Source organism: Festucalex cinctus, chromosome 14, assembly GCF_051991245.1.
Source record: "Festucalex cinctus isolate MCC-2025b chromosome 14, RoL_Fcin_1.0, whole genome shotgun sequence".
NCBI lineage: Eukaryota > Metazoa > Chordata > Actinopteri > Syngnathiformes > Syngnathidae > Festucalex > Festucalex cinctus.
The window spans coordinates 27,137,930-27,153,054 of NC_135424.1; the positions used below are offsets into that span (position 1 = coordinate 27,137,930).

General features: G+C 44.2%; 1 protein-coding gene across 5 annotated transcripts in view; it reads right to left on the reverse strand.

Moving 5' to 3' along the window:
* Positions 1–15,125, reverse strand: part of polr1c (RNA polymerase I and III subunit C) — a 119,457-nt gene that overhangs the window by 49,681 nt on the left and 54,651 nt on the right. For 4 of the 5 annotated variants that reach the window (XM_077495228.1, XM_077495227.1, XM_077495226.1 and 1 more), the window contains exon 5: positions 13,241–13,372. The exons of the other annotated variant lie outside the window; for it this stretch is intronic. In XM_077495228.1, the coding sequence (XP_077351354.1) occupies positions 13,241–13,372 (132 nt within the window). The remainder of the gene's footprint in view (positions 1–13,240; positions 13,373–15,125) is intronic. 5 annotated transcript variants of the gene reach the window in all.

The window sequence follows — 15,125 nt, forward strand, 5'->3', positions numbered from 1 at the left end:
TAAGTTTGAGTCTCCTTCAATTAATGAGCCAATTGATTATTAATTTAATAATTAACAATTATTGATTTAATAATTAATTGGACCGATTTCCCTTACATAATGGTGCCCCTTTGGTGAGGCCAATTTATGTTACATATTTTGTGAAACACACACATGTAACAATCCAAAAACAGCTTAGTGCAGCGTGTTCTTCTGGGAAAATTTCAGCTCGTTTCCATAGCAACCTAACTAAAACTTTATGCTAGAGCCAATCCGCTGTATAAAAGTAGTGTATTTGAAGCGCTAAATAACAGTCTAACGACTAGTTATTGAGAAGAGAACGAATTTGTCGACTATGTGAATGTTACACACACAAAAGTGGAAGAGTAACAATCACATTTTTTCTATTGCATGCAAAACTTTTAGGCCTGGGAATGCTTTTTCTAGCTCGTCACGAATTCTGATTGGGTTAAAAATACATTCCAAACCTCACGTGGCGCAATCAGCTTAGCTACCTGATTACGTTACAAGCCTTTAGGCTGAGGAAATAGTCTAGTGCACGAAATTCTGCATTCAGACCACCATTTGAGTCACAGCACACTTCTCAAGGTGTTAAGTTGACTCCCTTTTGTCGGGTTTAGCGTAAGGCACATGGTGCTAAAACTGCTAGCCTTTTGTGTAAAACACACGTGTTAAGATCCGCCATCTTTGGAGGCGTATCCTTAACTTAACTGGGATTCAGGTAACCACCCCTTGAAACCAGTCGACCAATAAACTAATTTGAGGGGCGGGCCCAACGGCCAGACTTCCAAGTCGCTCCTCATTTGGCTGTGGCCTCCAAGAGAGGATCACGTCTCACCACGTGACCCCCCACTGAGAGCCCAGTCTCTGCCAAATTGTAGCACTGAATAACTAGTTATACAGTTCGCTTAAATTGTTGAAATTAGATTTCCATCTGATTAATACTAAAGTGTACTGTTTGCTTAATACTCATATTGCTACACGGCCAGCTGCCAAACTACAGCTAGTATAGTTGACTCCTGCTTTCTAGCAACTCACGTGTGAAGAGGGACACATCGCAGCCCCCTCCCCCCGTGAGCCCACTGTCTGCCTTCTTCAACATCGCATTCAAAGCACTTTATAATTTAAATAATCAAGTTACCGTGATTTGAAACTAATCGAGGGATTTAAATTACTACTGTACCGTCCTAATCTATGATTCTTACTGGATTTAAGACAATTTAACATCACGTGTCTTCGCCACTCTTAAACGTTACATTATAATATTTTTCCTACTCCTGTTTCACCAAGTGTTTACACTAAGTTTAGGGTTAATATTTTTGTATGTTTTGCACTTTTTAATCTTCATTAATTCCGTCGTGTTTAATGAATTAACACCGTTTTACAGTAAGTAGTAGTCGCGATATAAACCCATGGGAATTAAAACGTTTCCATGGTTTCCGCTCCTTGATTTATTTAAATTATAATTATTAGTGTCTTCTTGATAATTCGGCGTCAGTGCCGCGCATAACAACACGCGCGATTATCCGTAAGGAGTGAATTTAACGTGTTTGACAGATTGACAGCTGGTGACATACGCACGCGCAACTTCCGGTGACGTGCCATTCATTGACAAAGTTTACGTTAGCTGCGTCTTGCTAACAACTTTGCTTGCCAAGTGCTACGATTTTAAAACTTGTGCAAGGTATTTAAACACTCGTTTTAAGACACATTCTGTGTCACTTACGAGCGACGGAGTTGTTTTGTCTATGCGGTAAAGTCATAAAACTTTATTGATCGAACAAAAGTACGACTCTACACTACACACAGGAGCGTCGTTGCGTTTAAACGCCGACGGCGTCCTCCTGTGGCTATTCACGGTACCGCAGTCGAGGAACTTTTGCTAACAGAATTAAAACGCTTGATAACTTTAATTATTGACTTACCAAAGAGTTTGTTGAAATAATTAACCACCATTTTCAAGTACTTAATTTTGTTTTAATTAAAAGCAACACTCAACCAGTAGTGTATAGCTTTTCTCGTTGTAGTAAAAGTGTTTACCTAATTTTTAGGCACTTTTGGAAACCTCTATTGAATTAAATGTAATTTTAATTTAATGTGACTGTCCTTAGTAGACTTTTGTTTCCTAAAACCTGTAACCTCAAATATATGCTGTGGTTAATAGTAATTTAGCAGACTAAATTGCTTAACACAATACTTTGTTGAGGGTTCTCAATTATTTAGTGCATTGCCATTTAAAATAATTGGTAACATAGTTGGATACCATCCTTTAATCTGTGCCTTAATAATTTTGGTAAAACATTTTGAATCAACTAATTGAGCCCAAAAAGCTAATCATTAAGCATTTTCAGCATTGTCTAATTGGCTAACAATTAGTCCTTCCAAATTGAGTAAAGTGAGCTTACGCATACCTTTGATATCATAACGCTACTTTTAACAATGGATGCTTTGGAAAATGCCCTTGCGACCGTGACTAACAATCTCATTCCAGGCTATGCCGACGCGACAGCCAGCGCTAGCGCAGAGATTCTTGACACCAACATTGCGCAACTCGTTTGCGACGCTCAACAAGGGTCGTTAACCCACGAAGATATGGCACAAATCCTCAGCCGACTAATGGTGAATTTAGTGGCTAGGTGGAAATTGAGTGACCATGAACTCGAACAAGTGAAAAGCGTTCTGACAGCAGAACAGCAAATTCACGCCCAAGTTAGCAGCAAGCTAACCGAGTTGGAAGCATGGTTGCATGAATCTGACCGCGTGGACTTGGGAAACCAAGTTACAAAATTGACACAGGAACTCAAAGTGAGTACACAAACTGCCCGCACGCATGAACAAAATTGGCATAATGCCACATCTGAAATTCGTGAGCTAAAAGAATGCATTGTAGAACTATCAAATCAGCCCACTGAAGCCCATTGGATTGATCTCCAAACTGATCGTGAATTTGATAAGTACTTGCTAGCTCTCGTGAATGATGAAATTGCGGAATTAACTCAAAAGATTAGACTTTTGAAAAATGAACGCACTGAAGGAAAAAGGCAGACGTTTCGCTTGAAATCTCAGTTGATGGCAATGGAAGAAAAACTCCGGCGATTGCAGCATCCATCCTTCAACACTGGCCGGGATGACGAGTCATCCCAGGCTGAATCGAAATTGCAGCAAGTCCCACAAGGTAACACCAGGTGTCCATTGACACCGTCCCAAACCACTGCTTTGGAGGTCCCCGTTCAGGACCTGTCTCAGGTGAATTCTCCTTTGCATTTTGATCCACTTGTGGTGCACGCACCTGTTCCTTTTTCAGACGCTGCCACGTTGTCTGATGTGCAGCAGACTTCCTCTGCAAATCTTGGACCTGCTTCTCAGCCACCTGTGCCACTTCCGGTTCCCACTCGCTCCATGGCAAGCACTTCTCCAATTGCCGCTCAACACACACGGGGGCCCCCTCCCTCTGCAGTGTCACTGAGAGGAGCAAGCTCACCTGTCTCTGTGCTTCCACAAAGAAGCACACTTCTTGTTTCGGCACCCCCGCTAGGCGCCACACCTTCTTGTGCGTCTCCAGTTGCTGCCAACCTTCCTTCTCCTGCTCAACAAGCAGATGCTTCTTCACCTCATCATGTGGCGCAACCAGGCATGTCTACAAAAGAGTTAGACACGATTGCCAAGCACATTCAGAAATTTCAGCCAAAACAAGATTGCTCTGATAACACTTCTGTGTACCTCAAAGACCTTGATTTTCATTTGAGGAGATTCCCACAGGCAACAACGGAAGACAAGATTTACCTCATGAAATTGACGTCCACTCGAGAAGTAAGTGATTGGATCGACCGCCAGCCGATCCACATCTTGAATGATTATCGAGCACTGTGTCACGCATTGTCTCGTGAATTTGATGGCCCAGTATCAGCAATGAGCTTTCTTGCTGCCTGGTCAGTAAAACAAGGCCGAAAGGAATCACCCAGCCTGTATTATAGTCGCCTGCGCAAGGCATACTTTGGGCATCGTAACGAACCCAACATGGAAGAACAGGTAGAATTCAAGACACTATTTTTGAACAACCTCCACCCAAACACAAGCCGCCTCTTGGGCGTGACAACTTGTCCTCGCACGCTAAGTAGCCTAGAGCTACGTGAACTTGCATCCAAGGCCTTTGTGTTTTTACGCGAAAACGCTGCTAAATCAGTGGAATCCTCTGTTTACCATGTTGCAGGTGGTTCAGACGAGGTCGAACGACAGTCCGAATCACAGCAAAGCGACGATGACATCGCCGCTTCCCCATCAAATCCTGCACAACGGCCTCAAAATGGTTCTCATCAGAAGCACCAGTACGGCCGCAGTGCACCTGCGCGGTTGAGTCATAGCTCCAGCCGTGGTTGTGAACGGGAGAAACCCTTTGCGAAAACAAAACCTCGCAAAAAGAAACCTCCCCGCACAAATAGTCCTCAGGAGCCCCCATCCACGTCAGGTGACTCCTCAATTGACAGCAGCATCTGGACAAAAGTTCTTGATGGGCTGCGCAAATTGTCCAACGACAGTCAGCCGACAGCCATCAATGAGCCAGAGGTGTCGGACAACACCGTTCTTTCAGTCCAACTGGATCCAGCACCTTCTTTGCCTTCTGCCAGTGCACCTGTTACCGAGTCGAATCAACCATTCAAACAGCTCTTAGGTAACCTCAAGATTAAAGGTGCATCGCGTAAGTTCTATTTGAGGACGACACTTCAACAAACATTAGACTATGACGCTTTGGTTGATCCTGGCGCTGACATTACAGTAATGTCCAACACGCTCTTCAACCAACTTCAAGCCATGCTGAAGAACAGTGGCCGGACGCTCCGCGTCAACCACTGCTCATTGGAGATCGGTGCATTTGCACTGACTAACACCCATCTGGACTCCATGGCAACGTTACACTGGACGATTGGACCACACAAATTGGTCCACCCTGTGTACGTGTCTGCTGTGGAATCAGTCCCGCTCCTCATTGGTCAAGATCTGCTGGGCCGCTTCAAGCCCCTGATAGATTACGACCGACACAAAATCTGGTCACAGGTGCGGCAGCCTCTGCCAGCAGCACCGCTGACCAAAACTGCCAATTGTTATGCGGTAAGCCTAACAGAGACTTCTTGTGAACCTGTTCGGAGTGTACAAAACTCACACCAGGACTCTCACCCAGCTCAAGGGGGGACCATGCCTGTTGTCCCCGAGATGCCCTCAAGAGGTCACCTTCGCAATACTAGCTCTCCCCTCGGCCAAGTTGAACGTCCCACTCAGGGTGTGCAACTCTGCCACCTTACGGAACGCGACTTGGATTGCACCTCTGAGCTACGTATGACACAAATTGAGGCCGTTGTCCTCACTTTTGAAGCAAACCATTCAGCTTCACCGCGGACTTTGAACTTGAAATCGCACTTGAAATTGTCATCGAACAACCCAAACAACACAGTGGTTGTTCTTTGCAATCTGCTTGGCGCATTGTGCCTATTTCTGAGCAATTTGTTACCCACCCTGCCCACCCTTGCAATGCAGATGGTGCGCACCACTGCCCTGCCATTCACTGCCCCCGCTTTCGCGCCTGCAGTACTTCTTTTGGGCCACACGTTGTCAGCCTTTGTGCTCAACAACACTTATCTGATTTCAATGAACTTGCAGTCCATTGTTCTTCTCTTGCTTTTGCTCATTGTGTGGCTCACCGCCGCCGCGTGCCTTCCTCGTTCGCCTGTCGACGGCTCACCTGTTCATGCCAAGACATTCGCTTTTGGGGGTCACCTTTTGCTTCCTGTCATGGGCTTTCTTCTTGCTCCTCCGCTGACCGCACATCTCTGCCGTTCGTGGCTCCACGTAGCCGAAGGGGGGGTCATGACATCATACGCCCATGACATGACACATAGCTGTCAAAGGGAGGTCATCACAACAGGACTGGACCAGCCAATCAGGTCCAACCTCCATGACCTCACTTCCTTGGTTACAATTGAGGGACGAACCTCGCCCACCTTTGTTGACCACCATCAGCAGGTACAAGATACACCTGTGATTCTTCCTGTGGTTCATCCAAGATGACTTGGAGCTTTTAGCTCCCACCCATCAGGCACCTATGGGTGCATTTGCCTTTCCAACTGATGCAGGACCCAAACGGTCCCTTCCCAAACAGTGGTTTCAGACACCCTGGCGCCTAATGGCTAACACATTTTTGCTGCTGTTGTGTATGAATGCGCTAACGACATATTTAAAGTGGCTAGGGCCAAACCTAACCGCCATACGCCATTGAATAGCCAATTAAATTTGTGCTTCACCCATTCGCACACCTGCACTCATACGTATGACACCATGTGCATAAACAAACTTCCTAGAAAGTGTACAGTGACTCAAATGATCTTCAGCAGACTCCCCAAACGACTAAAGCGATTGGTAAGAAATGTGCTTTTAGCTACTGCTTTTATTAGCTTCTTATTTAAAATAAGAACCTTAACTGTTAACGCTGTTAGTCCAAACACCGTTAACTTTAAAATGGCAAAACACGCGAGTCACGACCGAGATTCCTTTTGCCTAACAACGCGTAGCAAACAAATTACCAATCTACCGTCTCCCGACAAAACAACCAAAAGGACTACGCTGGTCCTCAATCTGCCTAGCATCACGCTAAGCTGAACCAAACTAACCACGAGACAGTTTGTTTCTTCTCGGTGTCCCAACCAGAGCACGCTCACACGCAAGGTGTGACCGCGCTGAGACTTGACATGCTGCACTAATCTGTTTGATACATCAACAGCTCAGTTGTGAGAACGTCTTCTCGGCCTGCATGCTCCCTTAATACAGCTTTCTTTTGCCCTAGAAAGACCCAAAGTCATAGTAAGAACCGAAAGTGCCCCCTTTCAGTCACATTGACATGACATTCCTACACAGGCCTCTAGACAACTATTGGACTCCTATTTTTCACTCTCGTGTTCTTCTCCTGTTGCGTCTGTTACTTTCCCCTTCCACTCTATACACGACACGTAGTGTAGACCTAGAGGGAAAGATAACATCATAGCCAACTGCCGAGTCTAGCTTTAGCAAAGGGAGGGGAGGGGTGGGTTTGCACCAACTTTGTACTCTGGTAACTGCATTGTTGTGCTTCACCTGTCCACCTGCCGATGCCACGTCTAGAAGTGCCGACCGAAACGTTCTGTCGAAGAACGTTTCCATCGCCAAAGGGAGGATCTGTAACGATTATCGGCCGGTTGTAACTTTTTGCAACCTCAGTTCCAAAGGAATTGAGCTCCTGTGGCCTGAACATGCCACTGTGGGGGGTGGGAAGACACAAGAACATCCCCCACAAGCAGCCACACATGCTCTGACTGACACGCGCACGCGCACACACACACAAATCAGGACAGTAAAAGCCTTCTTAGAAACTTGACTTTCTTATTTTGCAACAGAACAATGAATTATAAAATGTTATGTTTGCCATTTGTGAAATGTTGACTCCATGAAATGTCATGAAAATGTTCCATTGCAGTGGCAGATTCTCCACTAAACTTTCATGTGTATGCACGTTTTAACAGTGTAAGCTAGGTAACATTTTATTTGAGGTATTCAATTGTACGTGTTGCATTGGTTGAATTCTGACCTTAGAATCTTAACACACATGGGATCCAGATTCAATCTGATTAGTCAACCAAAAACCTCCCCCAGCTGGTAACTTTCCACTGTGGTCTCAACCGGCCCCCCTGGTGTGGAGGCCGCCGCCCTCCCAATTTAAAAGCACGCTCCCTGCTTGCTGCTCTCTCTCTTTTCCGCTGCTTTGGCTCCCGCTTCTTCGCTGCTCCTTGGCTCCTTCCTGGTCTCCATCGGCGCGGCTGCCAGACAAAGGGCTAGCCCAGCTAGCTTAACCTCCAGCACACGGCAACGCACAGAAGCCATCGCGTGTTGCGACAGGCGCAGCGAAACACGCTGCTTTTGGTCCCTGCACAAGGCTCAAACGGATGGTGCCTTTCCAGGCACACTAGGCCTCAAACCAAAAAGGGCCCTTCCCAGCCAGCAGGTTGACCCCGTGACGCTCAGTTGGCCAGCCGGACGACCTGTCTCTCCCTCTCCTGAACTGAACCTTCTTCATCCCTTCTTCAAACGGGCTTGGCGAGTCTCCATCCAGGGTCCTGCTTCTGAGACCAACCCCCTCTGTAAGTGCAACTTTGCAGGCCTTTGCCCTAGTACAAATTGGTGCAAACTAGGTTGATTGTGGGTCCCATGTTGGTTTGATTTAAGAAATCTATCACCTTGGTTAAGACCGTTTCTCTTTTCTTCTTTTCTTCTCCTTTGATTATTTTTATTATTTTAGTTCTCGTTTCATTTCCTATCATAGTAGTTAGTTTTGCTTCTTGAAATTCTAAGTAGATTATCCCACCTAGGTTAGAGAATAAACGTGCACAAAACTCAACCCCTGGTTTACTGTGTGTGTGTTTCATCAATTTATAGTGACCTCTAAGCTGAACAAAGAACTCACAAAATTGTAGTAAGGGCACAACCTTCATTTTAATGACTGATTCAACGAGGTTCTCATCTGTTATCCTGATAAAATTATCAAAAAGAGATGTGGTGCTCCGCAGGCAAGCTCAACTTAATTTAAATATTAAGTTTGAGTCTCCTTCAATTAATGAGCCAATTGATTATTAATTTAATAATTAACAATTATTGATTTAATAATTAATTGGACCGATTTCCCTTACATCAGGAACTTCCCTATGTTCCGGGGGAGTTTGTCCAAAGTTTGCGTTCACACACAAAAGTAGTTCCGGGTCTGGGGGGGTAGAAACGGTACTACCTAAGTACCTAGGCAAGAGGAGGGTATTTCGGTGTACCCTGAACTACACAAGTGGGGGCGTGTTGTGAAGTGTGTCATGATTGGTTGACTGGACGAGGAGGTGTGTTTTGGATAGGTGAGTTTTTCGCGGTAAAGCCGCCATTTCTTTTTTACTTTTCACTGCTGAGAGCGCGACGATTTTCCCCCCCAAACGTTTTGGAAATGGAAGGATTTAAAAAAACCGATAGGTGGACGGACGAAGAAGTGCAGGCTCTCCTGAGCATTTACGGGGACGAGGAGACCCAACGACAATTTGAAAGTGCCACAAGAAACGATAAAGTCTATCAATTGATAACCGCGAAGCTAGAAGAGCTTAGCATTTTCCACACACAAAGGCAGGTAAGGGAAAAACTCAAGAAACTCAAACAGGACTATAAAAAACTCAAGGACCACAACAGCCGAAGCGGAAATGACCGCAAAATTAATAAATGGTACGAAAGACTGGACGTCATTCTCGGCCACCGGATGGGGTGTACAACCGGTAAAACAAAGGACTCTGCAATTGCAATGCTGGAAGTTATGTGCGAGGACACGGCAGTGGGCGAGGATTCCTCAACAACAGACACGCTAACACACCAAGGTAAGACAGAATTGCCTCATGAACATTTGTATTTATATATTCGTTTAGGTCGCTGCGCGGTCTTAACGTGGCTTTTACACCGCGCTAGCACTAAGTTGTTAGCGTAGCATGGCTTAAGCTTGGCAAAGGCACGCATCCAGCTCCGAACCTATGTAATGTGAAATCATTCCTAAATCAATTAACCTAGTAAATGAAGAGTATTGTAGGCAGCTAATGCCGAAATAGCCTTGCTTCCAGTGATGACGAAATTGGAAAGCTTTGTGCAAAGGACGTGTGGAAACCAGGCATGATATGCACGGTTAAAAGCAAAACAACCACTTCGTTTTGTTTTTTTTTCCCTTAAGCCAAGGCTCTGTGTACAACGCGACTAAAGAGTTTTAACTTGTTAGTCTCATCACCTAACAGCTCGTATATAGTTCTGGGGAAACGAAAACGTAAGAAGAATGACTCGAAATTGATATTTTGCCGTGACCTTCACCTCGATACCAGCGCTACTTTGCCATGAATCGCGCGAGAATTTCGCTGGCAGGGGAGTTGACGGTCACGGTGAAATATCCGTTGCTATAAAAGGTATGCCGTCTAACAGTGTAAACTGACCTTTGTTGTGATGTACTCTGACTTACAGCGGGACCTTCTCTGTGCTCTCCTTTACGTTACGATGCCTCCCTGAACAGTCCTGGTATGTTTCATTTAATTTTATATAACTTCAAAAGCTTCATTTAAAACTTTTAAAGCAACACCCCACTCACAATTAATTTTGCTTCGTTGAATAAGGCAGTGTGTTTGTTTGTTTATTGGACATTATAAACAAATGAGTAGCAGTTAACATTTTGAAAGAAAGAAGAAACTTATTGCAATCATTCATAATAGTTTACATGTTCAAAGGAGTAGAAAGAAGTTAAAAACTTGTCTAGTCCTACCCATTCTTTATATCTACTGACTCATTTCATTTAAAAAAAAAAAAAAAAAAAAAAAGTACATTACTGGAATGTATTAATTTACTACACATTTTCTTTTACTGGAATGTACTAAAAGAAAATGTGTAATCCTGCTTGTGTAAACAATTGCACCTTAACACATGCGTGCATTTGTCATTAACGTATGTACATGAAATTCATAGGCATACACAATAATAAATCCTCATACTCACATATACAATTTTCATTTCACTCATAATGGTGCATTGAGAAAGGGGGGGAAAAAAAAAAGTTACATTCCTGCAATTTTACTAGTGTGTATTGCCTAAAAAAGCCTCAAGTGCATGCCGCCATATTTGGCAATGTAGTGTGGCATATTCTGTTCTGTAACTATGAAAAATGAAAGTACATTAACGTGAGTGCCGTGTTTTACCCCTACCTAAATCATTGTACTGTACTCTTACTCATAGCACGAATCTGTTGAAACCGTTTAAGTCAGGGGTGGCAAACTGCGGTCCTCGAGGGCCGGTGTCCTGCAGGTTTTGCAGATTTCCCTACTCGAAGTGCAGCTGATTCCAATTAACAGGCTCGTTATCAGGTTTCTGCAGAGCTTGCTGATGAGCTGATCATGAATCAGCTGTGTTGAAGGGAAATATCCAAAACCAGCAGGACTGCGGCCCTCGAGGACCGGATCTCGCCACCCCTGGTTTAAGTCGATGCGTTAGGAAGGTACAAGCGAGGATGGTCCGTCCACAAGCAGAAACTGCGCCACTCGAACAGAGTTTCCTGCCCCTTTGTCAAGTTCCAATAAGTTCAAAGTCATGTAACTGGAAGCTCATCAAAAGTATTTACTGTCACTCATTGTACATTTACATCCCTATAGGTTAGTGGACACGGGACCGAGACCACCTATTTTTGGAATACCTGCACCAATTTGATGAAAAGAAGGGGGAGTCCACGAGTGCAACGTTCTTAGAAGAAATGCAGTTGCACAAGGAGGACCTTGAACTCAGACGCGAGCAGCACAAGGAGGAAGTTGACCTCAGAAGCGAGGAGCGCAAGGAAGATCAACACGTGGCACATGAGCTGGTTGAACAAAGGCACGACAGAGAGTTCCAAATGGGCTTCCTGGCAGTCCAAAACAGACTTGTGGACACAAATAAGCCAAATGCATAAGTAATAAATGCTTTTGTTTTCATATCACTTTTGTGGTTCTGGGTTTTTTTTCCACACGAATAAAAACTTATGCTCAATGAATTCTTTTTAATGTTTTTATTTTTGACAAACAGTAATGCAAACATAATTACAGCGTCCCACCATTCAGAGGTTCTGATGTTCTTCCACTCCCTGCGCGGAACACACCCAGATTGGTAGAAGTGGCAAATCTGAAACAGAAACACAACAAATTAATAAATGTTAATATCTACATTAATTACTTTTGTGCAACAGCCTTGTGATTTACATGACAGAATACCTTAAAATAGCGGAACATGCACCAATTTATGGCCCTATGATAAACCACTGGCTTGAGGTGGCAATCTGACACTTCCAAAATCAGCACTTTTCCCAAAATCCCGGCACCTTTGTTCTAACATTCGTGCATCGTCAAAGAAAGCAAGCCATTTCAACACTTTGGATCGGTCAATCATGTGTTTTAACAGAAAAAAAGAAAAAAAAAAAAACATGCGGACAGACTAACAATACGTCCAGGTCCAACGGTATTATGAAATACGCAGCGTACATGTAGCGTGAACAGCTACTCGCCATCAAGCCCTATTTTGCCGTGAATTGCACGAGAACTAGGCAGGAAACACCAGTTTCCAGCGATTGCCCTTTTCATGGCAGAAAGTACGACAAAATATCCACAAACGACCGACGCGCGGGGACACACGCAAGTAGACGTGCAACTGAACGCGCCAGTCATACGTTGTGTTTAAGGCACTAATACACTCTGTAACTTCTTTTTTTTTTTCGTGTTCTCCACCTTGCAAGGGGAGCTCCGTTACATGTTACAGCTTAATTCCGATGTGAAATAAATTTCGTATAATTGTGTTTAAACCTTACCAGTGCACGTCTTCGTGCTTGCAGGTTTGACTGTCTTTCCAAGTGAGCAAGTCCTGCCCATTTCTCATCTTGATGTGGTAATACGGCGGGTCCCAATGGTTCTCATCAACCTTTCCCGTGAAGTTCTAATTGCTGCAAACACAACTCTGTACTACATGACAAGGAAAACGAAAAGATGATATGCCTTGTATTATAACAAATGGCGATGGAGGGTCAAAGGTCGCGTTTTTTAACGTCACACTGGTTGTTTGTCATTCAGTTTTACCGGTACCGCCACTTGCTGGACAGGCGGGGTAGTGCTGTTTTTTTTCCTCCCCTGACATACGTCATCAGTCTCATTTGAATAAACTAACCTGCCTGCTTTCATGCCGTGTGAACGCAAACTCGTGGGCCGCTCACAAGTTCTTCGGACCCGGAACTGACTCTACCATGAACTCAAAGTTCCTGGGCTTTTTGGTGTGAAAGCGCCTTATGTTAGATTTACTTTGGCATGGTAAGCTTGTAATGTATGACGACTATGTACAGCAGGGGTGGCGAGATACGGTCCTCGAGGGCCGCAGTCCTGCTGGTTTTGGATATTTCCCTTCTTCAACACAGCTGATCCATGATCAGCTCATCAACGTCCCATGCATGTCTTTGGAATGTGGGAGGAGACCGGAGTACCCAGAGAAGACCAACGCAGGCACGGGGAGAACATGCAAACTACACCCAGGAAGGCCGAAGCTCGGACTCGATCTTGCGTCCTCAGCCCTCGGAGGCGGATGTGCTAACCACTCAATCACTGTGCTGCCTTGTCGACTGCTAACGTTTTAGTCAGCCCTTCTTTGGAGTTCGTCTTACCTTTGTTGTTTAAATAGAGTTCTTGCGGATCTGAAGAATCTTTGCTTGCTCTCGTGTTCCTGTAGCATTTAATCTTCAGGCATAGCTGAATTGTGTCAATTTCTGAAACTTCCTCCTCTGTCGACTGCTTATCTAAAATACAAATATAAAGCAAATATGACACACATTTCTCACATAAAAATGGCCATGTGAAGCTGTCACTGTAAGAATCACACTATTTCTCATCCATCCATCCATTATCTGACTATTGAAAAATAAATGTTATTAATCTGTCTTCTGTCGAAATTTCAGTACGTTTCCCACTTCATACACACGTCATATGTTTAACTGTAAATCAATTAAATATATGCTTAATGGATGGGTTAATACGGCATGTTTTTGACAGGCAATTTTTTACTTAAGTTTTAGTGATAGACCTTTGACTAAAATTAATTCAAGTTTTGTCAATTTCGTCATCTGATTGTATTTTAGTTTTAATCCAATTTTAGTCGATGAAAATAAATTTATTAGGGCCCGAGCAGCTACTGCTGTAAGGTCCCTATTGTTTTTCGTTCAAATTACTATTATTAGGGCCTGAGCAGCTACAGCTGCGAGGTCCCTCTTGTTTTTCATTTGAATTATTATTAGGGCCCGAGCAGCTACCGATGTGAGGTCCCTGTTGTTTTGCTCGAATTATTATTAGGGTCCGAACAAGCCCCTATTGTTTTTCGTTCTAATTATTATTATTAGGGCCCAAGCAGCTACCGCTGCAAGGTCCCGATTGTTTTTCTTTCGAATTATTATTTATTATTATTAGGGCCCGAGCAGCTACCGCTGCAAGATCCCTATTGTTTTTCGTTCGGATTATTAGGGCCCGATCAGATACCGTTGCGAGGTCCCTCTTGTTTTTCGTTTGGATTATTATTAGGGCCCAAGCAGCTACCGCTGCGAGGTCCCTCTTGTTTTTCGTTTGGATTATTATTATTATTAGGGCCCGAGCAGCTACCGCTGCGAGGTCCCTATTGCTTTTCGTTTGAATTCTTCTTCTTCATTCTTCTTTGCAAACGATCACATTTTTGAGGACCTAAACATTTACGAAAACTCACTAAACTTTGCACACTCTTGGGGCCCGGCAAAAAATTTGATATTATGAAGTTGTCATAACAGCGCAACTCTATAGCGCCCCCTAGTGTAGAAAAATAAAAACAATCCCGGCACGTCTGACCTAGAGCTACGAAAATTGGCAGGCACGTGTAGCCCTGAGACGCACAAAAAAAAAAAAAAAAAAAAAAAAAAAAGCCTATTGGGACCATGTACCTAAAATGTACAGTAAGTGAGCTATGAATTTTTGAATGTCCAATTTTGGCCCATTCACTGTGGTCATGCTTTTTCCCCCTTTGCAAACAGTTTTCATCTGATTGACTTCAAACTTGGCATGTATCTTTTCAAGACCTGAGACGACAACTGGGAAAAAAATCTTGACTTTTCGAAATACTATATGACGGGGGCGGCGCATCAAATATCGCCTTTCAAATTTCATTTGTCCAGAAAGAGCAAATGCTTAATAACTCCCATGATGCGGCACAGTGAGGATCCTCTTTTTTTTGGACTTCTCCAGTGCCTTTAACACCATCCAGCCCCCTCTGGAGTATCGGAGACTGGTCAGAGACTTTGCTGCTTGGTGCCACACCAACCACCTACAGCTCAATACCTCTAAAACGAAGGAGCTGGTCATTGACTTTAGGAGGTCCAGAAGGACTTTCACAGACTGGACAAGCTTATCAGTCGGGTCTGTGGTCGGCTCTGTGGTCGGCATGAAGCTACTCTCTGGTGACAGTGGCAGAAAAGAGGACTCTGGACAAACTGCTGGATATTATGGACAATAGCAGCCACCCTCTGCACACGG